Source organism: Sapajus apella, unplaced genomic scaffold (assembly GCF_009761245.1).
Source record: "Sapajus apella isolate SASKATOON/1434 unplaced genomic scaffold, GSC_monkey_1.0 scaffold15, whole genome shotgun sequence".
NCBI classification, from domain to species: Eukaryota; Metazoa; Chordata; class Mammalia; order Primates; family Cebidae; genus Sapajus; species Sapajus apella.
The window spans coordinates 16970656-16993367 of NW_022436955.1; the positions used below are offsets into that span (position 1 = coordinate 16970656).

General features: G+C 47.4%; 1 protein-coding gene across 3 annotated transcripts in view; it reads left to right on the forward strand.

The window, feature by feature from the left end:
• Window positions 1–22712, forward strand: part of HYDIN (HYDIN axonemal central pair apparatus protein) — a 432426-nt gene that overhangs the window by 292493 nt on the left and 117221 nt on the right. For all 3 annotated transcript variants that reach the window (XM_032284417.1, XM_032284419.1, XM_032284418.1), the window contains 6 exons: window positions 358–531; window positions 3400–3614; window positions 9707–9841; window positions 11836–12019; window positions 14884–15025; window positions 17529–17691. In XM_032284417.1, the coding sequence (XP_032140308.1) occupies window positions 358–531; window positions 3400–3614; window positions 9707–9841; window positions 11836–12019; window positions 14884–15025; window positions 17529–17691 (1013 nt within the window). The remainder of the gene's footprint in view (window positions 1–357; window positions 532–3399; window positions 3615–9706; window positions 9842–11835; window positions 12020–14883; window positions 15026–17528; window positions 17692–22712) is intronic.

Below are 22712 nucleotides of genomic sequence, written 5' to 3' on the forward strand. Positions count from 1 at the left end.
TTGTGTCAGTTTGCTGAGAATGATGGTTTCCAGATTCATCCATGTCCCTACAAAGAACATGAACTTGTCATTTTTTTATGGCTGCATAATATTCCACGGTAACTGAGGGAAAACTCAGCGAGGATGCAGATTGCCATAGCACGTGTGAATCAGTGGCAAGGTTAGGATCAGACCCACAGCCCTGACTCCAGGCGGGGGTCTTCCTTCTCTTTGCTGCTGCTACCTCCAGCCACATGAGAAGGAGCCAGGACACTCAGAGAGATCACTTTGCAGGGACCTCTGTTCTTAAGACCTCTTCTGGCTGGGACACTGAGCATAAGAGCACCATGAAATTCAACCCCCTCGTCTTTTTGATAGGAAAGTCAGCCAGCGCTGTCAGCATGGCCAGGTACTACAACGCAGCCTGCCTGAGCATTGACTCCATTGTGCTGGAAGCCGTGTCTGACAGCAACAGCATCCCAGGGATCCGGGCCCGTGAGCTCTGCATCAGGGCTGCCATAGAGCAGTCCATGAAGGAAGGAGAAGAGGCTGGTAAGAGCCCATTCTTCCCGGCTTTTTGTGGTCGAGTCACCGGCACCCCCACTGGCAACACCCATCTCCTCTGTGCCCCACCGAGCTCTCCTCCCACAGTCTGGTTGAAGGCTGTCTTACAGCATGCTGCCAACTTCATAGCCCAGAGGAGAATTCTCCTCATGAAGCACCCGGGTGTCCTGCCCTGCCCAATGCCGGCGTGCTCTTGCCACTGTAGAGCCCAGGACAATGAATAAGACACAGCCCACACCTTTGGAAGTCTGACAACTGGTGGGGAAGCAGGGATGGGGTCACTCAGAGCAGAGGAAAATAATGTTGCAACAGAAATACAAGCTTCTGTGAAAGAGCGAGTTTGGGATGAATGGGTTCCAACAAGGGTGATTTGGGAAGTTTTCAAGAAAACGGGTTTGAAGAAGCAAGAGAATGTTAGTAGGCAAAGATGGGGACAAGGACATTCCAGACCAAGAAAGCAGGGAAGCTCATCCTAAATTGGGGATGGGAAGGCAGGTCGGGGCCAATCATTGCTGACCTCAAATGCCAAGATTAGGGATTTGAGTTTTATGTTAGCAGAAAAGAGCCATTGGGACAGTTTTTACATTCAAGAAATGGTCAGAAAATCACAATAGAAAGGTGGCTCTTGGGTTTCACCATGTTGGTCAGGCTGGTCTTGAACTCCTGACCTCAGGTGATCCGCTAAAAAAAAATAAGAAAAAAAAAAGGTGGCTCTTGAATATCATGTGAAGGAAGCAGTAGTGAAGCTGCAGACAAATGGGCCCGCGCCAGCCAACCCGACAGCCACCTGCATGGTGGAGAATTGAAGGAGTGAGAGGCATTCAGGATGACCATGCCCAGATTCCCAGAAACCAGGAGAGAGTGATGTTATTTACCTAGATGGGGAACACAGAAGGAAGAGAAAGTTTGCTGCAGAGGAAAATGAGTTGGTTTGGGTTTGAGGGAGAGGGGGTGTTGGGGTTGTTTTGTTTCTTTCTTTCTCTCTTTTTTTCTTTCTTTCCTTCCTTCCTTCCTTCCTTCTTTTTTTATTTTTTGAGACAGGATCTCTCTCTGTCACCCAGGCTGGTATACTGTGATGCTATCAGAGCTCACTGCAGCCTCCTGGGCCCTGGTGGTCTTCCCACATGAGCCTCCTGAGTGGAGGGGATTACAGGCATGCACAACCATGCCCAGATAATTTTTGAATTTTTAGGGTCTCACTACATTGCCCAAGCTGGTCTCAAACTCCTGGCCTCAAGCAATCCTCCCAAAGTTCTGGGATTACAGGCTTGAGCCACCATGCCTAGCCCAAATTGAGTCTTAGAATCCCATAGTGGGGAGGCCTGGTGTGGCCTTCCTACAAAAAGTTGAGGATTCTGGCTCTATCAGGCTATCTGAGGACCTTCAGGGCAGGCAAGCAGCTGCTGGATGGGAAAATATACTGAACACCAAGCAGAGTGCCTGCTCAGAGCAGAAACCTGCCTGTGTCAGTACCCATGGCATGAGGTAACCCCAAGAGTGCTTCCAGCCTGCTAACTGATAAAACTGTCTGGGGCTTTCAGGGCTGTCCCCTCCCCTCAGTATCGCTGCGTGGGACCCTTAAGGAAGTGGAAAATTCTTTGCTGGGAAGGTAAGAGAAATAGCTCTTTAGTGAGAACCTCTGGCTATGCCCTAATGCCGGTTCTCTTAAATTTTTTATTTCCTTTTCTGTGAAATAATCTACATTTCATAGTGATCTTTGGAGCCATATTCATGTCCTATGCCTAAGGGGGAATTTGAGCTCCTGGTCTGAGAAAGTAACATCAAGTTAGAGACAGAGCAGGGAGAGACTCTCCATGAAGCCACTAGGGTAAATGAAGCAGCCCAGAAAAGCTCAGAATGAGCCAGGAGGAATGGACAAGGTAGGTTAGGACCATGTGGAACACATACATTTCAGGAGGGGTCGTGGGGAACCCGGGAGGCAGAGACAGCACAGCCAGGGTCACAGGGACTGTCAGGGAACTCGAGGAAAGGGCTCTGAAGCCTTAGGAAAGGGAGAAGCGAGGAGTTTTACGTCTCTCAGAGCCCTGCTGAGGGGCGAGCCTTCCTGCTAGCCTGTTCTCACAGCCACTTGTCTAGCTAACCCAACATTGACTTACTTCCTTCATTGTCCACCCCCACCCCATGTAAGCTCTGGAGGCAGAGGCTTGTGTTACTTTTCCCCAGTGTTGTCCCAGCACCTGGAAGAATTCTTGGCATGGTTGACCCATAATAAAGATTCATAAAGGATTCATTGAATCAATAAATGAACAGAATTAGAGACTGCTGGAAGCCCAAATAGAAGGAGCCCTGAGTAGAGACCAGCTGAATTTCTCAGTCAGTATGTCCCTGGGGTCTTTGGAGAGAGCCCTTGCAGTGAGGGGGTGAGGCCCTAACGTCTCCCCTGCATCTGCTGCACGGTGGAGTCGGTAGGCTGGAATGAAGGGGCAGCCATGAACCCGAACCTGCCTGTGCCGTAGAGTAGCCACTGGCCCTGGGGGCTGCTGAACAGGTGACCAGGCTGGTCCAAACCAAGGTGTGTGGTGAGTGTACAGCACCCATGGGAACCCTGAAGATGTGATATGAAGAAAAGACTTGGAAATAACACAGTAGCAAGTTTTACACATTATATGTTAAAATGATCACATTTTGCATATATTGGGTTAAATAAAATATGTCCCTAAAATTAATTTTTAGCTTTTTAATGTGACTACCAGAAATGTTTAAATTACATACAAATATGGCTTACATTATATGTCTGTTGGACAGAGCGGACTTCAGGGTGCCATCCCACTGTCATTTTTTGTGTGTGTGATTCTAAAGTGACTTAATAAAAATCTCACCCTCTCCTTACTGTAGCCCAGGAGGCTGCTGTGGGTCAAAATGCCATGGGGCAAGGACGACTGAGCAGTGAGATCTTGGGCAAGATGACCTCAGAGATGACTCTGGTGGCCCCGGAAATTAAGCCTGGAAAGAGTGTTCGTGGGAGCGTGGTGATCTCCAAAAGCAAGGCGGATAGCCATGGCTCTGGGTCGCAGAAGCAGCATCACCTGCACCAGTCCGAAACATCACAGGTACCAATCAGGGCTCTCCAGCAGGAGGGCTAGCATCTTCCTCCTCCCCAGCATCCTGCAGCCAGGTCAGTGCTCTTTATCCCTCCATTGGTCTTGCCAGACTGGCCTGAGCGCCATTCCTCCACCCCTCATTTTGAAAGGGGTGTTCACCCAGCTGATGCTCAGCTAGCATCTTTTATGCTGTAGCCACTGGTGAAGTGCAAATAAAGAAAGCAGAATCCCTGCACCAAGAGTCTGATGAAGGAGATAACCACATTTGCAATAAAGTGAAATTAGTGACAAAAGAAGCATGAAAAAGGAATGAGGCTGAGCCACAGAAAATTGCCAAAATTCAATCCTTTTAGAGCTCCATAATAGCAATTTCCTATGGCTCAACCTAATTCTGAAGGAGTGTTAAGGATAAAACCATTAATCTAAGTTTCTGGAGGGCTGCAAAGGGAGTCTTGGAAAGTCAGAAAGAAGTCGCAGCATTTGAGCAATGTGCCAAGGAACTTAGCAATCTCACCGACTGGCAAATGCTGCTGAAGCCAGAGACTGTGGGTGCAGTGAGTAATGAGTTGTAGGTGGAGAAGTGAAATCAGGTGAATGTAGGCTTTTATGATGTTTGAAAGTGAAGGGAAAAAAATGAGAGAGTAGTAGAGGGGCAAAGCCTGGGTCAGAAGAGTCCATTCTCAAAAAGGAAGTAGAAGCAGAAGCAGCTCTATAAAGAATGGAGCCCCTGGAGAAGTGCTATGTGGCGATCCACTCAAGAGGGAATGAGATCCTGGGAGGCAGTAGGAAGGGCAGAATTCAGTACAATTAAAGGAGAAGATATCCGGCTTCCTTTGGGGTCAGTAAAGGTAAAAAACAGACACAGCTAAGGATGGAAGAAGCCAAATAGGGAATGGATATTGGAGAAGATCTTCCTGAATGGTGCTGTCATGCATGCAGGAGGCATGGTCTTTTGAGGGCAGCAACAAGGAGGCTGGGGCTGCAAAGCATGCTTAATAGGAGTGGTAGGGTACTGGTGTTCCCACTATGGTGAATAGAAGCAGAAATTGGTGATGGACAACAAGGAATAAATAGTTGAGAAAGATCATGGCCCAACAAGACTGGAAACTATAACTTCACAGTTGTGAAATCTCAATCTCTCTCTCTCTCTCTCTCTCTCTCTCTCTCTCTCTCTCTCTCTTTCTTTTTCCTTAGAGTCAGGGTCTCACTCTGTCACTCAGGCTGGAGTTCAGTGGCATGATCTTTGTTCACTGCAGCCTTGAACTCCTGGGCTCAAGCAATCCTCCCACCTCAGCCTCCCAAATAGCTGGGACTACAGGCATGTCCTATCATGCCTGGCTAATTTCTTAAATTTTTGTAGGGATGGGATCTCACTTTGTTGCCCAGGCTGGTCTTGAACTCCTGGCCTCAAGAAATCTTTCTGGCTCTGCCTCCCAAAGCACTAGGATTACAGTCATGAACCACCACGCCTAGCAAGATTTCTCTAAGTGTACCTGGCAGCTCCCATTTAGGAGTGGAGAGAGAAGAATGTCATCATTAAGGAGAGGGTGTCTGCTCAGAACTAGGGGCAAGAGAGTTGAGGGTAGCATCAGTATGGGAGGCTCAGCCTCAGTAGAGAAGGAATTAAGAAGAGAACATAAAACAGGAAAAGCAGAAAGGGCTAAGGGTGGATCTTGTTACAGCCTGAGTGTGCTATAGGGACGGTGGGGGAGGTGGATGGAGCAGAAGTGAAAGTCCTGGTAGGAGAGGAGGCCCATGCACTGGGAGGAGCTGATGGATGGAGAAGAATTATAGGTCCTCATGAGAAATGAGACCTGTGAATTGGATAGAGCAGGTGGGTGGAATAAAGATGTAGGTCCTTAGGTGGGGTGCAGTGGCTCACACCTGTACTCCCAGCGCTTTGGGAGGCTGAGAGAAACAGAGCAGTTGAGACTAGTAGTTCAAGAACAGCCTAGCCAACATGATGAGACCACATCTCTACTAAAAATACAAAAAAAAAAAAAATTAATTGGGTGTAGTGGTGCATGCCTATAATCCCAGCTACTCAAGAGGTTGAAGCATGAGAATCGCTTGAACCCAGAAAGCAAAGGTTGCAGTGAGCCGAGATGGCACCATTGCACTGCAGCCTAGGTAACAGAGTAAGACGCCATCTATAAATGAATGAATGAATGAATGATGTAGGTCCTTGTAGGAGAGGAGGCCCTCATGTTACATCAGGCAAGGGGTTGGAGCAGGGGCAAAGGTCTTCAAGGGAGAGGAGACCTGCAGGTTGGATGGAGCAGCCCACAGGGCTGAACTTGAGCCAGGTGAAATCTGATTGTCACTCCATTTTGTGGTCTTCTGACACCATGAAAACGGAAGCCATTGATTCATTTTCTTTTAGAGCACTATCCTTTTCATCCTTTTTTCCAGAATCCAGTATAGCGTTCTTTACCCAGATGTTTATGGATGAACTGAAACTCATTTCTCTGTTACCATATAGGGTGTTACCGAGAGTCATTTCCTTTGGTTTTGTTCTGTCCATCTGGACAGAGAAGTAAAGCTTTTTAGAATTCCTCAAAGGCAGAACTTCCCAATTCTGACTCCAAACTCCTTTAAGTAAGGAAATGGAAAGATCACAGTAGAAATCAGAGCTGGCAGACCCCCACCTGTGGCTACCCGCGCTGCCCAGTGTGACAGGACTCAAATGATCTAGACCACAGAGTCCCCCTGTCAGAGCACTTACCCAGAGAGATGGCAATAAAGCATGAATTCTCTAGTGGCTGATTTTTCAGTCATGTTGCAAATGGAAAAAAAAATGTGTAAATATATTATATAATGAAGACGTGGCCCATAAGGTCATTTATTTATACTGTAAATCTCCTTTATCCAGGAAAGCACCAGTTAGAAATCCTGATCTTTTGAGTGATATTTAATCCAACATTCTTGCTTTTCAATTTCATGGCCTCCTCAGCTACTCATGTCCATGACCACACCCTAGACATTGTTCATCACTACCCATAAACTCCAAGATCTCTCTGTCACAGTCCTGCTTTCCAGCAGCCATCTTCCCACTTTCCAGATGACTAACTCTGGTAAGCAGCTGGCCCCATCAAAACCTCCAGTCCTCATCCTCACTACCTACCACCCAGCTCATGCCCTCCTTACCCAGTCTGGATGCCATGGTCCACCACCGTAGCAGCCCCTTGCAACTTCCCCTTCACCATACTCACCAACAGAGCTTCAGCCCTGGCAAACCTCATCCTCTACCTACTCCATGCAGAGCAGCTGAGCATAGCTGGAGAACATTCTCATCTCTCCTGAAACATCTTAATTTAAATTTAGGAACACAGGTCTCCAGTGGATGCTTTGGTCTGGCCCAGCCCTCCATCGATTCAAGATGACTGCTTTATTGCTCTCATCATTCTGCTAGCCTACAAAATACTTTCCTCTTCCTCATTGTCAGCTGATGATGTCTCTTCTGATTTCATGGAGAAAGCTGCAGCAATCAGAAGACAACGACCTCATCCTCTGGCCACCAAATCGCCCAGCAGCCTCCATCCACACACGGGGCTGTGTCTTCCCTATATCTGAGTATCTGCCCTGCCCTCACCGAGGGATGATCCCTGGACATGGGCACCCAGCCCCACCCCTTCTCTTACCCAAGGACTAAATTCCTGCAATTGTCCCCTGTCTCGCATTATCCCCCTACTCTGCTCCCATCAGCATCGATGCATGCTGTATTATTATTCCCATCACTAAATGCTTTCCCGTGACCCCACATCCCCGTTAACCTATTACCTCCTCTCTCAGCTCCTTTCCTCTGCCGTTCCTCCAAACAACTGCTATGTCACCTGCTTCCTCGTCCTCATGCCCACCCCCATCCTCTCTTTCACTACTTCCCGTGGGGCCTCTGTCCCTACCATTCCACAGCTGCTTTTCTCAAGGTCATTGACAGTCTTCACCTGGCCACACCCAGCTTTCCGTTTTGTCTTCATCTCACAGCTGACCACCCCCTCCTCTTGGAAACACTTTGTTCATGTGGCTTTCAGACACCACACTCTTCCACCTTTCCTTCTACCTCATTAGCAACTCCTTCCTCTACTTCCCCAGCTTCTCGATCTCCAAATTTCTGGTTGTTGGAATAGCCCAAGACAAAGTCTTCTACTACTGTCCTTTTTGTTACCTACCTTGTCTTTGCAGACGAGCTCACTCAGTTGCATTGCTTAAATATTTAAGTGCCTTTGACATGCTTATGACTCTCAAAATTCTATCACCAGCCCTTCCCAAAAGTTCTATCACTAAACCTTCTATCGCTAAAAACCTTCTATCACTAAAAATTCTATCACAAAACTTCCCAAGTACAAGTTTATATATCCACATTCATTTTCAATCTCTCTCAAAGGGCTTAGAGGCATCTCAAAATTTTTATGTCCAAAAAGTGATTCTTGCTTCCACTGCTCCCCCAAAACTGTTCTTCTCCCAGTCTTTCCTTTCTTAATAAATAATTTCACCATTTTCCAGGTTGCTAAGGTCAAAACTCAAGGAATCATTTTTTAATCCTCTTTCTTTTTTTTTATTACACTTTAAGTTCTGGGGTACACGTGCAGGATGTGCAGGTTTGTTACAAAGGTATACGCATGCCATACTGATTTGCCGCACCCATCACCCCGCCATCTACATTAGGTATTTCTCCTAATGCTATCCCTCCCATAGCTCCCCACCTCCCAACAGGCCCCAGAGTGATGTTCTCCTCCCTATGTCCATGTGTTCTCATTGTTCAACACCCACTTTTATGATCCATCCAAAGTCCAGCTGGCCCTACTTCCAAAAGGTATTCTGAATGAGCCACTTCTCGCCACCACCATCCTCATGTCACTCCCGACCGCCATCCTCATCCCTGTTGCCATCATCTTCTGCTTTGACCACAGTGACATCTTCCTGTTTCCACTCATGTCACCTCATGTGACAAGTAGAGTGGTCTTTTAAAATTAAAAATCAGGCCAGGCACGGTGGCTCATGCCTGTAATTCCAGCACTTTGGGAGACCAAAGCAGTCAGATCACCTGAGGCCAGGAGTTCGAGACCAGCCTAGTCAACATGGTGAAACCCCATCTCTACTAAAAACTTACAAAAATTAGCCAGGCATGGTGGCATATACCTGCAGTTCCAGCTATTTGGGAGGCTAAGACAAGAGACTCACCTGAACCCGGGAGGCAGAGGATGTGGTGAGCCGAGACAGCACATTTGCACTCCAGCCTGAGCAACAGAGTGAGACTCCATCTCAAAAAATATATATATATAAATAAAAACCAGATTATTTGTCTGTTGAAACACACCAACTTCCCACCATACTTGGGGTAATATACAGATAGCTTACCGTGACCTACAAGGCCCTCCCTACTCTGTGGTGTCTTTGACCTTAACCCTGACCATCTTCCCCATTGCTCACTCAGTTCCAGCCACACCGGGCTCCGTGTGCCCCCCAAATTCCTCAAGTACCCTTTCATTGAAGGAGCTTGCTCTCTCCTCCCAGAAAGGCTCTGCTCCCAAGATCTTGTCTCATTCTTTCACGTAACCCAGGTAACGTGCGTATCCTCTCTACATAGCCCAACCTGTCATTCCCCAACCCTGTCATGTTCCTTATTCCCTCACCTGGTTATTTCCTTCCTAGCACTCAGCACTGTCTGAAATCGTCTTGATTTGTGGAGGACAGTGGCCGATTCTGTCTCCTCCATTGGAATGCAAGGGCCCCATTTCTGTCTCCTCCATTGGAATGCAAGGGCCCAAGGGCAGCACCATTGACAACCTTGTTTGTCGTTCTATCCCCAGTACCTCAGCGTGCCTGGAGTGTGACAGGTGCTCAGCGAATGATTGTCGAATGAATGAAAACTGTGTGCAGCTCAGCACACACACAGTGTACCTTCCACGCTATTCCCACTTGCAACCTACAGCCATTCTTTAAGGAAGACAGGATCCTTTTATTTTCTAACACAGTTCCCCTTGTACAGATGAGGAAATGAGAGATTATATGATCTTCCCGAGGTCCTGTGGCTGGTAAGTGTAGGAGTTGTTGAGATACAAAGCCAGATTCTGACTTCTGATCTTTCTCCCACTCAACAGATTTCCTCCAGCCCTCTTCCGGGGCCCCCCCAGCGCCGGCTCAGTGTCAGACCCAGTGTCGGAGGCGAGACGGGGCTGATGAGCTGTGCGCTCCCGGATGAACTTCTCACGCAGATCCTGGCAGAGCGGATACAGGTGGGTCCATGCCGCCTACACAGAGCTGCAGGGCTCAGCACTCAAACACCATCCCCATGACCTGGGCGGAGATTCTGGGCCATCAGCCGCCCACGGTGGTTCAGAAGGCAGTCATTTGCTTGTCTTTTTGACAGCTCTTGTCACTCGCTGACCCTGGCCCAGTCTACAGCCTGAAGCCACTCACCTTCTTAAAGTACCAGAGAGCAGAAGACTATACACACATTTTTTTAATTACCAGAAACAGAGTGGTGTGTTAAAAATTCCAACGTGGAGCCATTCTCAAAGTTAGAATTTGGAGCTATGTTAATTGCTTCAGAAACATACTTTCAATGTTATTAAGTTCAAAAGAGGTAACTAGGAAATAGTGGCTAAAACATAATAACATCCTACATAAATATTTGTAAATGTATATTACACACATAGTAAAAACTCTGAAAATACATGCTAACTGAGGTTATCTTTGGGTAGCAGGATTATAGAATTTTAGTCTTCTTTATACATTTCTCAATTATTTAACAATAACATACTGCTTTTAAAGTCGTTAAAATGATAACGCTGTTTCTAATTTTCAGGTTTTTTTCCACTGTTCTACAGTTAACAACAATAAAATAAGGTTAGCAGGATTGAGGAGGATATCACTTAAGCCGGTTTCTGCTCATGGTTTGCAGACAGAGCGACGTCGCTAAGCAGGTGCCAGAGCTGGGTGTTTGCTTTGGTTTTCAAGTAGGGCCACAGTATTAATTGCACATTTAAATACAACAAAATTAGACTTGAGGCTCCCAGAGGAGGAGGAATATCACCACCAGAAAGTTTTTTATGTTGAGATTTGCACTGCTACTTCATTAAAGGTGCTATCACTCTCAACTGATTTGAACAGTGTGTTTCCATAAGTGTGCCAGTGTTTTAGACACCCGGTGTAAAGGCTGAGAAACACGGGTAAGGCCCCGCAGTAAGCCAGTGAGGCTGGGCTACTCCAAGTGCCAGTCTCTGATGACACATGGAGCTTACCCAGCTTCTTCCATCACAAACTCTTGCTACAAAGTTCAGCCACAGAGAAACAGTGATGTGGCTGTGGTACCTGTTCAGCTGCCAGCTGATCCAAATAGTGTGTTTAGCGGCACAGGTCATTTATGTTATAACACAAGTTTCTTGTCTCATCAAAAACCTAATGCTCATTCACTGGTCGCCGGACTATGGGCTACACTTTGAGTAACACTGAGTAAGGCAGAGTCTGTTCTTCAATGGTTACTGTTACCAAAATCATTATACTCCAAGGCAGTAAGACCACTAAGAAAAATACACAAGGCCCATCACTGGTGGCCCTGCTGCCGGCAACTGTGCTGGGGAACATCTTTCCCTTTTCATCTCATTTTTGCATACCTCATGGATCTGCCCAGACTGGCCCTTTGACATTTTTGTATGTTCATTTATTTCTACAGACAGAATAAATCCTTTACTCCACAGATACATATAATAAAGACCATCTGCCTGGGTATGGTGGCTCACGCCTGTAATCCCTGCACTTTGGGAGCCCGAGGCAAGTGGATCGTCTGAGATTAGGAATTCGAGACCAGCCTGGCCAACATGATGAAACCCCATCTCTACTAAAAATAAAAAAATTAGCTGGGCATGATGGCAGGTGCCTGTAATCTCAGCTACTCGGGAGGCTGAGGCAGGAGAATCACCTGAACCCAGGAGGCAGAGGTTGCTGTGAGCCTAGATTGCACCATTGCATGACAGCCTCAGCACTGGAGTGACAGAGCAAGACTCCATTAGAAAAAAAAAAAAAAAAAAAAAAAAGACCATGGCTGATTAAACACTTTTCTTCTTCTCTTTTATTTTATAACAGCACCTTGGATTTAGCAAGCAGAAAAGCGTGATGTTTGCTTCGGGGCCCAGTAGGTCTGCAGAACCTTTTGCAGTCCCAGTCAAAGCACAAACAGAACAAGTGAGGTTGTGGCCGTGGTAACGGTCTGTGCTCTCTCTGGTTTCAGCTGAGTGACTGCTACCGAGGGGTGGTGTTTGACGGCCTCGACACACTCTTTGCTCGGAATGCTGCGGCCGCCCTCCTCTGCCTGCTGAAGGCCATCGGCAGCCGGGAACATATATACGTTCTTAACATGGCCCAGGATTACGCAGCCATGAAGGCCCAGGAGAAAGCCAAAAAGGAGCAAGAAGGCAAGGCCTCCTTCCATCCCATTGGGCTCAAATGAAACTTTGACATTTGCGATTCCATTGGCGCCTCACCTCTGCCCTGTAACGTGGCCAGGAGTTTGTATTTCTACTTTGCTGGAAGGGAACTGGGACGCAAGTGCCCTGTTGGGAGGTTGTGTGGTGAAGGCTCTGCTGACAGCAGGTGCATTCCTGCTTCCCTCCCATCACACTGTACGCCCTCCATCCTTTCCGCAGTTATAGCCATTACGGGTCGCATCCTGACTTAGGCAACTGATTTGCTTGTTGGTTTTGTTTAAGCCCAACTATGCATTTCTAATAAAACTCAAGGTGCCGATAAATTTTCCAAAACATCTACACCTTTGCCTGCTGCACACCAGGCACCATAGCAGACATTTTGTATACTTTGGGGCATTTAATTCTCATAACCCTGTGAATCTTGCCCCCATTTTACAGAAAAGGAAAATAGAGCTCAGGGATAGCAAAAGTCTTGTGCCAAATCACATTGCCAATTAGTAGGAGAACTGGGTCCATGTAATTCTAAAACCTTTGCTTTTCCCCTCATTATACCAGTGGCCTGGGAAAAAAATTTAATAATTGAAAGATAGGTACACACACACACACACACACACACACACATAATGTTAGCTTAAGTTCCCAATGTAGTCAGAAGCAGCCCCAGCAAATCTTGGCCACGCAGGGCAGGGTTGAAGGACAGAGGATGGTGACGCTGTCCATGGGAATCAGAGCCCCACCTCCCAGAAGCCTCAGCTCCAGTCACACAACTGCCCTTCCTCACTCTGGCTTACCTCTCCCTTCTAGCACAATCTATTCAAATCATAATACTTTTCTAATTAAGAAAACACTTACACACACTAGGCTGTCTCAGTCCTTGAACAGAACTCAAAGTCAGCTTCCTTATAGTCTCATCCCGAGAAAAATCTGGAACGGTGACCAGGCATCCCTCAGCAGTCATCCAGCCTCCGGCTGCCTAGTTTTCCAGAAAGTCATTTCTCCATAATGATCCACTTGAAAATAATTACCACTTTTCCTTTTCCGGCTTATCTTCAGAATGATATTTTTCCCAGTTAAATTGTGGGCTCCTCTTCCCTAAATCATCTGCATTTCAAATGTCCTACGATGGCATGCAGTCGTGTATTATGTTAAAATCTCATGTTTATTAAACATCTATGAACACGCCAGGCACTGGGGAAAGCACTTTACATGATCACATATTTAATCTCCACAACGGCCCTGTGTTGTTATTCTTATCTGTGATTATCCCTTGATAAATGGCAAGGAAAGAACTCAAATGCAGGTGTCTGAGTCCACAGCTCAAACTTGCAAGGATGACAGTGGTGTGAGGAAGGGAGGTGTGAGGAAGAAGCTGATGCCTTTGTCCTAAGTGTGAACCACCAGGCAGGGAAGGGGGATTCCCCTTGGTTTGCAAATGGCCCTGTCACCATGATCCTGTTAGTGGCATATGCTCACAGTGAGTCAAGTCAGTGGGTGATATATGTGTCTTCTATCATTGCTGTGACAAATTACCCCTGTCTTAGTCTGTTCAGATTGCCATAACAAAGTTCCATAGATTGGGTAGCATGTCAACAACAGACATTTATTTCTCACAGTTCTGGAGGCTGGCAAGTCCTAGATCAAGGTGCCAACAGAAACAGTGTCAGGCAAGGGTCACCTTCTGGTCACAGAAAGCATCTTCTCACTAAGTCCTGAAACAAGCTCCCTTGGACCTCTTTTATAAGGACACTAATCCCAGTCATGAAGACTCTACCCTCATGGCCTAATCACCTCCTAAAGGCCTTACTTCTTAATGTCATCTCCTTGGGGAATTAAGTTTCAGCATAGGAACTTTGAGGGGACACAAACATTTAACACCATAGCAACCACAAACTTGGTTACTTAACGCAACACAGATTTATTGTCTTGCATTTCCGGGGTCAGAAGTCCTAACAGCTTTCTCTGTCACTTATCAAGGGATGATCACAGATAAGAATGATAGCGCCTCCCTCCTAGGGCCGTTGTGGAGATTAAATAAGTGATCATGTAAAGTGCTTTCCCCAGTGCCCGGTGTGTTCATACGTGTTCAACAAACATGATATTTTAATGTAATAATAGTATGACTGTATGCTATCTTAGGACATTTCAAATGCAGGTGATTTAGGGGTGAAGAGTCCACAATTTAAACAGGAGAAATTTCATTCCAAAGATAATAGGGAAAATGAAAAGTGGTCATTATTTTCAAATGAATCATTATGAAGAAATGAACTTTCCGGAAAACTAGGCAGCTGGAGGCTGGATGACTGCTGAGGGATGCCTGGTCATTGCTTTGGATTTTTCTCAGCAGGGCCACGTTCCTTTTTAGGCTGTTGGGTAGCCTCTTTCTCTTGTCTTTTCCAGCTTCTAGAGGCCTCCTGCATTCCTTGGCTCCTGGCCCCTTCCTTGCAGCCCTGTAACCCCTGCTCCCACTGTCACATCATCACCTTCTCTGACTGCTTCTCCTGCCTCCCTCGAAAGGAACTTTATAATTAGATTGGACCCCCAAAGAATCCAATAAATCTACCCACCTCCAGATCCTTAATGTAATCAAATATGCAAAATCCCTCTGCTATGGAAGACAACACAGTCACAGGTTCTGAGGATTAGGATATGGCCATCTTTGGGGGCCACTGTTCAGCCACCTGCAGACAGAGCCCACATATGGAAGTGTGTGGAAGAAGGGACCCCCCAGCGTAGGGATGAGGCAGACCAGGCACCACAGCAGCTGCCCCATGCTGAGACCCTCCTCCACCTGGTTAGGCTGCCAGCGAGTCTGGGAAGGACTTTTCACCTTCCCATCTGTGCTCCCCTCACAGAGCGCAAGCACAAGGAAGCTCTTGAGAAAGAGAAGGAGCGTCTCCAAAACATGGATGAGGACGAATATGATGCCCTGACCGAGGAGGAGAAAATGACATTCGATCGGGGGATTCAGCAGGCGCTCCGGGAGCGGAAGAAGAGGTCAGGGCCAAGGGCTGGCCACAGCAGAAGCCGTTCCCTGGGACCGTCCCCGCAGAGTGACCAGGACTGGGGTGTGAGCCTGGGCTGTCTTCCAGGAGGGCAGCAGCAGCTGCAAAAGGCCCTGGAAGATGACCTGCAAGGAGCGGGAAGACTCCAGGGTGCTGGCAGCTGTACCATTCAGGGTTTCTCCCACTTCCCTTCCTTCTCACTGAAGGGCATTTGGGACCAGGCTGTAATGTCATGGGTGGCCCTGGAGGAGGGACCTCTGGCCCCTGTGCTGCCCTGGGGCCCCTGCTGGCCCCCCGACCAGCGCCCCCAGGTGTGGCTTATCAGTCTCTGTGCTCACTGCCTCGGTGCTTCGGTATCCACAGCTGGTGATCCAGGGTCCACTTTCTTGACCTGGGCATAGTGACTGCTCCCCAGATCTCAGCCCTTCCTCCTTCTGCCTGGGTCCCCTTCTTGGCTTTGGGTGTTGCCTCCCATCCCCTGAGGTCTAGCAGTCATGGAATCCTCAGCCTGAGCAGTCCCCTGGGTGGGCTCACCCTCAGCCACTTTCTGTGCCCCTCACTGGGAACCATGCAGAAACAACTCTATCCCCCATGCCTCCTAGTGCCCAGGATACTTAGGATTGCCACCTCGGGCAATCTCAGAGGTTTGGGGGCAGTGGGACATGTGTCCTTTCTGCCCTCAGATCTTCAAAGATTGTAGGGATGGGGTGGGAGGCAGTGGTTCTATTGACTACCTCCTCCCTGGGATTTCAGGAGCTGCAGGGAGAGAGCCTAGATACTCACCTGCAATTTACCCCTTCTCTCCTCTGCTGCAGCTCCACACTTCTCCCACTCACCTGAAAGAGCTTGTGCCCTCCATGCCCCTACAGTATGCCCTAATCTTTTTTTTTTTTTTTGAGACGGACTTTCACTTTGTCACCCAGGCTGGAGTGCCTCCACTGTGCCTTGAGTGTCGTGATCTCAGCTTACTGCAACCTCCACCTCCTGGGTTCAAGCAATTCTTCTGCCTCCGTCTCCCAAGTAGCCAGGATTACAGGCATGTACCACCATGCCCAGCTAATTCTTTTTTGTATTTTTAGTAGAGACAGGTTTTTGTCATGTTGGCCAGGGTGGTCTCGAACTCCTAGGCTAAAATGATCCATCTGCCTCAGCCTCCCAGTGTGCTGAGATTACAGGCGTGAGCCACTGTGCCCAGCTCGGTGTGCACTAATCTTTCTGCAGCATGGTCCACTGTAGAAATGCCCAGTCTTCTAGAGTTACCAAAAACCCTGCTTTGAGATTTTAGAGGGAACTCTTTTTCACCAGGGCTGTTGCTTTCAGGCATTCATCTCATGGTAGACGTGGAAAATGCAAATTTGTTTCTCAAAGAGCAGCAACAACTTGTTTGTGTCACACCATATGCGCGCATGCACACACACACAGGCACACACACACACAATGAAGTAGATGAATTGGCTTCAGTGGGCAGAGAGCCATGGCAACCGGAAACAGGGATTCCTGGATGAAAATAACTGGGTGCACTATTTTCAGAAGTGTCATTCCCTCACTTGTTTGTACCTGGTACTTGGCTTTGGTGCACTCTGTGCTGTCAGCAGCAGGGGCAGGAGCAGCTGATTGACAGCAGAAAGGGAAAGAGAGGGTGGAGGAGAGGAACACGGCTTTCAGGCTGAGCACCCTGGCTCTAAGCTAGCCACCATAGAGACTGCTTTGAAAATACCATTTCAGGCTAGGCGCGGTGGCTCAGGCCTATAATCCCAGCACTTTAGGAGGCCAAGGTGGGGGCAGATCAACCTGAGGTCGGAAGTTCAAGACCAGCCTGGCCAACAGAGTGAAACCCATCTCTACTAAAAATACAAAAATTAGCCAGGCATGTTGCTTTGAGATTTTAGAGTAATCGCTTCTTTTTCACCATGGCTGTTGCTTTCAGGCATTACCTCATGTGGGACCTGTCATCCCAGCTACTCAGGAGGCCTAGGCAGGAGAATCACTTGAACCTGGGAGACGGAGGTTGCAGTGAGCTAATTGCATCACTGCATTCCAGCCTGAGTGACAGAGCAAGACTCTGTCTCAAAAAAAAAATAAAAATCTACCATTTCTTACACCATTTGTTATTGTCTGAATAGCAAACATGTTCATCTGTGGGAGGCTGGGCCTCATCTGCACTAATACCAGAACAATCTTTGAAAGTTGCTTTTTTTAAGTGCTAATATCATGCTGATTTTCAGACTTGAAATATATATTAATGGAGAATTCCTCCTAGTTGAGTTTCAATGAATCAGAGTCTTGCTGAATGACCATTCAAACATACATGGGAGTCATTTTTTTTTCTTTCCTTGTCTTCCTTTCTCCTTTCCTTCTATTTATCCAGCTTACTTTGTTTTTTCTTTTTAGTCCCAAGAAAGTTCTGCCCATCGTCCCTCCACCTGGAAATCCCTGGCAGTGGAGGGGTGGGTCATGGGGGCGCCTGAACTCTTTTTTCTCTGCCTTGTTTGAAGGGAGCAGGAGAGGCTGGCAAAGGAGATGCAAGAAAAGAAGCTGCAGCAGGAGCTGGAGCGACAAAAGGAAGAAGATGAGCTGAAACGGAGGGTCAAAAAGGGAAAGCAGGGAGCTGCGAAGGAGGAGCCATCCCTGAAGAAATCTCAAGCCGCGAACAAGCAGGTAACACCCCTCACTCACTCCTCGCCCAGAGACAGAAGTGGAGGGCAGCCTGGTGCATTCCCCTTCCAGGAAATTAGCCTGATCATGTTGGGATTTTGTGGTGGGGCAGAAGGCAGGAGGAAAGGGACCGTTTATTTGAATGCTCAGGGTATGTGTAGTGCTGTGGCTGTGCCAAACATAACTGTGTCACCCTGTGAGGTTCAGAGAAATGAAGACAGTTTCAGGACCTCACCCACTTGGGTCTGGCCACAGACCTTGCTTCTTTCCACCGCCCCCTGCATGGCCCGGGATGGGCTAATATTAAAGATGTGTCCCCAGGAAGCCACAAAGCCAATGAGCCTGTGTGTCCAGTCAGGAGCATACCCTTGGCAACTGTCAAGTAAGATGCGTCGGCATGAGCTTATCCACGCAGGCAAGGGCCAGCAGTTTATCAGCCTGCCAGGCATAACAGTGACCTCCCTGCCCCCTGTGGCACTAGAAGGGCAGAGTGGCTAAAGGAGCCCCCACAGTGGTGATCCTGGCTGAGGGTCATGACCAGCTGGTGTGGGCAGCCACGAGCCCTGAGGGTGAAACTGTAACTGGGCTCCAGACAGGGTGCAGACTGATCTAAGCAGGTGAGTGAAAGACAGTGACAGTGGCTGGGCAGACATGAGGGCAGAGAAATTGGTGTGCAGGGGTCTCGACCAGGGAGTGCTGAGGAAGGAGCAGGATCTAAGCAAAAAGACCTGGGCACAGATTTGGGATGCCTGATACTGACCTGAAGGAAATCTATGACATCTCAGGCTGAGAACAAAAGGGGGTCCCTAGGAGATAACTACCAGGACCAATCCCTACCTCTCCTAGGTGATTTTGTACATGAAGCCAGGAGGGAGAATTTGAGTACCTGTGTGTTTCAGCCATTCTTTTTGCCATTAAACAAAGTTAATTTCTTATGTGACATAAGTTCAGGATAATCTCTGCAGAAGTCACCTTCCCAAGCTCACTTCTGAAAGACAACATTTCATTCATCATTAAAAGAGAGACTATTTGCCGCACAGTTAACCTCACATTATACCCACTGACTCCATCGTGGGTGTCTCCATCTGCTGTTGGAACTTCTAAGTAGGAGCATGTGGATTTCCCTATTTTACTCTCAGTTCAAGTTGCTGCCGCCTGAGCACCCACCCCATCCCCCAACCCCAGACCCACTACCGGATTCAGGCCAGGTACTTTTGCAGGTGCTTTGTTGACCTTGGATGGAGGTGATAAGGACTTTATCACAGTCATCCATTTGGAGACAGGCTTGTGTATCATTTGAGCTTAGCACAAAACACAATCAATCATGTTCCCTGGGGGGACTTCTTGAGACTCTTGGACTAATGCAGTTGCTTGGTCTGAAAACACTCAAGTTCAAGAAAAACTGCTGAGACTAGACGCGCTCTCAGGAAGTGAAAGAAAATTCCAGGGGGAGTGCCAAGGTGAAGGGGAAGGACTGAAGACTTTCCTGCTTCCTCGTCAAAAGGATTGCTCTATGTCTTGGACAGTCAGCACACCTGTTTTCTTCTCTGCTCTGGCTTCAGTCTCTCTTCTCACAGGCTTTTAAGATGTGCTCAAGAATTGCCCACTTTTAAAAAGAAAAAAAAAATTCTTCTTCAACCCTGGTGTCCTCCAGCAACCCCATTCCTCTCCTTTCTTTCATGCTTGTCCCTGCTTCCTGGCTTTGCCTCATCACCCCTCCTTCCTGTCTGCCCCTTTCCTATCCTGACTCCTGTCTCTACCACTACCTCGAATCCAAGGCTCCAGCCTGTCCATTTCCAGATGTAATGGGCATGGATCAGGCCTTGACTTGATTGACATCCTCCTCCATGAGCTTCACACTGTTGACCGTACCCTCCTTGGATCTCTCTTCTTTCTTCCTTTTTTAAAATTATACTTAAATTCTGGGGTACGTGTGCAGAACGTGCAGGTTTGTTACATAGGTATACACGTGCCATGGTGGTTTGCTGTATCTATCACCCCGTCATCTACATTAGGTATTTCTCCTAATGCTATCCCTCCCCTATCCCCCCACCTGCTGTGATCCCTCCCTTAGCCCCTGACCCCCTGACAGGCCCCAGTGTGTGATGTTCCCCTCCCTGTGTTCATGTGTTCTCATTGTTCAATTCCCACTTATGAGTGAGAACATGTGGTGTTTGGTTTTCTGTTCTTGTGTGAGTTTGCTGAGAATGATGGTTTCCAGCTTTATCCATGTCCCTACAAAGGACATGAACTCATCCTTTTTTATGGCTGTATAGTATTCCATGGTGTATATGTACCACATTTCCTTTATCTCTCTTCTTTCTTAGCGTCCTGGCCCGACCTTTCTGGCTTTCCTCCTTCTCTCTGGCTCCTTTCTGGACCTGCCTCCATCCATTCTTAGTCACTCTGCAGGTTTCCAGCCTCAGCCTTTGTCTCTTCCTTCTTAGTCTAAGGCTGACCCCCATCCCATGCATGACTTCATTGCTCCCTGGATATTCATAATAGGTCAGAGGAAGAAGAGGGGAGTTAGGAAAAGCTTGCAAATTCCACTGCAAAGTGAAGGACATTCCAGCCAGAGGGACGGCCCCAAAGAGGGTACATAGAAAGGCAGGTGCCACATGAAAAAGAGCTAAACCAATGTTTTAACAATTAATAGCTACTGTGTACCGAATTCCTGCCTGTGACACTCCCTGCCGGGAACTACGAATAGATCCCGTCTACCTCCAATCTCCACAACACCCGCAGAGGGAGACATGGGCATCACCATCATTTTAGAGATGAGGAAGTGCACAGTTAAGGGATATACCCAAGGTCCCACGGCCAGAAGGTGGTGGAGGCAGGCCCAATTTGTCCAACTCCAAAGCAGGCACTCCTTTCCCTGGGCCTTGCACCGCCTCCCAAGCCCTTAGTCCATCCATGGCTTCTGACACTAATTCAGGTTGTCCCTCAGACACTGGTAACTCAACACGGCCCACGCCAAGCTCATCATCTATGCTGCTTTTTTCCCAGACCTCTTCCTGGCCATATATTCCTCCCCAGCCCTTCTTTCAGCTCCCAGGCCCAAATCCCAGAGTCGCCCTGACTGCCGTTTCTTCACCTTCACCCGTGACCAAGCAGGAGCCCTGGTGAGGGAGTCCCCCTCCTAAATCATTCTCAAGCCTGTCCCAGACTAGGGCTCTCCTTTCTCCCCCTATCCCCAGCTGTCTCGCCTGTCTTTGCTGTGGTACTGTGTAGACAGGAGGTAATTCTATCATCACACCCCTTGGTCATCTAGTTCTGGAAACAGGATGGGAACGAGGGCACAGTTTGCAGAAACATAAAGTGTATTTTTCTGCTTTTCTCACTTATTGACAAATTAGTTTAATATCCATGGAAAGAAATCATAGTGAAGACACGAAAAGTGTCTCACTTAGAGCTGAATCTTTGCACGCATCCATGTTTGTTTCATTAGGATATATTTCTAAACATGTCATCCCTGGGTTGAAAGCTGTGTATTTTACCCCTGACCTCACAGGCTATAGGCTTTAGCATTCCTTTTAATCCTTGCTGATTAGATTAGATGGGTAAACAATTGAATATTTTTATTGTTTGAATTTGCATTTCTGCTGCCTCATCTCTAAAATGACGGTTTCTTTGTTTTGATCACTCATGAATTTCCCACCTGGCAGAAAGGTGCTCAAAAATATTTGTTTTGTTTGTGGATACATTTTTATTTATTTTTTTATTTCTTTATTTTTCGAGACAGAGTCTTGCTCTGTCTCCCAGGCTGGAGTGCAGTGGCTTGATTTTGGCTCACTGCAACCTCTGCTTCCTGGGTTTGAGTGATTCCCCTGCCTCAGCCTCCCAAATCGCTGGGATTACAGGTGCCCGCCACCATGCGCCAACTAATTTTTGTATTTTTAGAAGAGACAGGGTTTCGCCATGTTGACCAGGCTGGTCTTGAACTCCTGGCCTCAAGTGATCTGCCCACCTCAGCCTCCCAAAGTGCTGGAATTATAGGTGTGAGCCACTGCGACTGGCCAATCATTTTTATTTCTTTTGTGGATTGTTTTTGCCTTTCTTTTTTCTTTTTTTTTTTTTTTTGAAACAAGTCTCGCTTTGTCGCTGAGGCTAAAGTGCAGTGGCACAATCTCTGCTCACTGCAACCTCTGCCTCCTGGGTTGAAGCAATTCTCCTGTCTCAGCCTCCGAAGTAGCTGGGATTATAGGCACCCGCCACCATACCTGGCTAATTTTTGTATTTTTAGTAGAGACGGGGTTTCACCATGTTGGCCAGGCTGGTCTTGAACTCCTGACCTCAAGTGATCCACTCATCTCAGCCTCTCAAAGTGCTGGGATTATAGGCATGAGCCACCACACCCAGCCACTTTTTACCTTTCTAATCAGAAGATTTCCTTTCATCTAGTAGCCTAACTGTTTATCCTATAAAGTGAAATCTACTGGTGATTCTGATTTTCTCTATATCAATTTTTCAAATCTTAATATGTACACAAATCACCCAGGGATCCTGTTAATACGCAGAGAGGTTCCAATTCAGTAGGTCTGGGCTGGGGCTTGAGACTCTATTTATAACAAGCTCCCAGGTCACATTCATGCTGCTGGCTCTTGGGTCACACTCTGAGTAGAAAGGCTCTAAGCAGTTGCCTAGCAGCCAACATTAATGTTGGCAAAAGCAGTCTCCAGTGGCTATATCGTCAGGAATCTTTAAACTGCAAGCAACAGAAGACTCAATTCAGGCTATCTGAGATGGTATGCACCTGTAGTCCCATCTACTCAGGAGGCTGAGGAAGGAGAATTGCATCAGCTCAGGAGTTTGAATCCAGCCTGGAAAACAACACAGCAAGGCCATGTCTTAAAAAAAAAAAAAAAAAAAAAAGCAGCAGCAGAAGAAAGAGACACAGAAAACCCTATTCAAAAAACTTTTAAAATATAACATTTATTTGCTCACATATATGAAAATTCATGGCTTGTTCCATCCTGAATTCTTATTTCAGATACTGTATTCTTCAGTTCTAAAATTTCCAC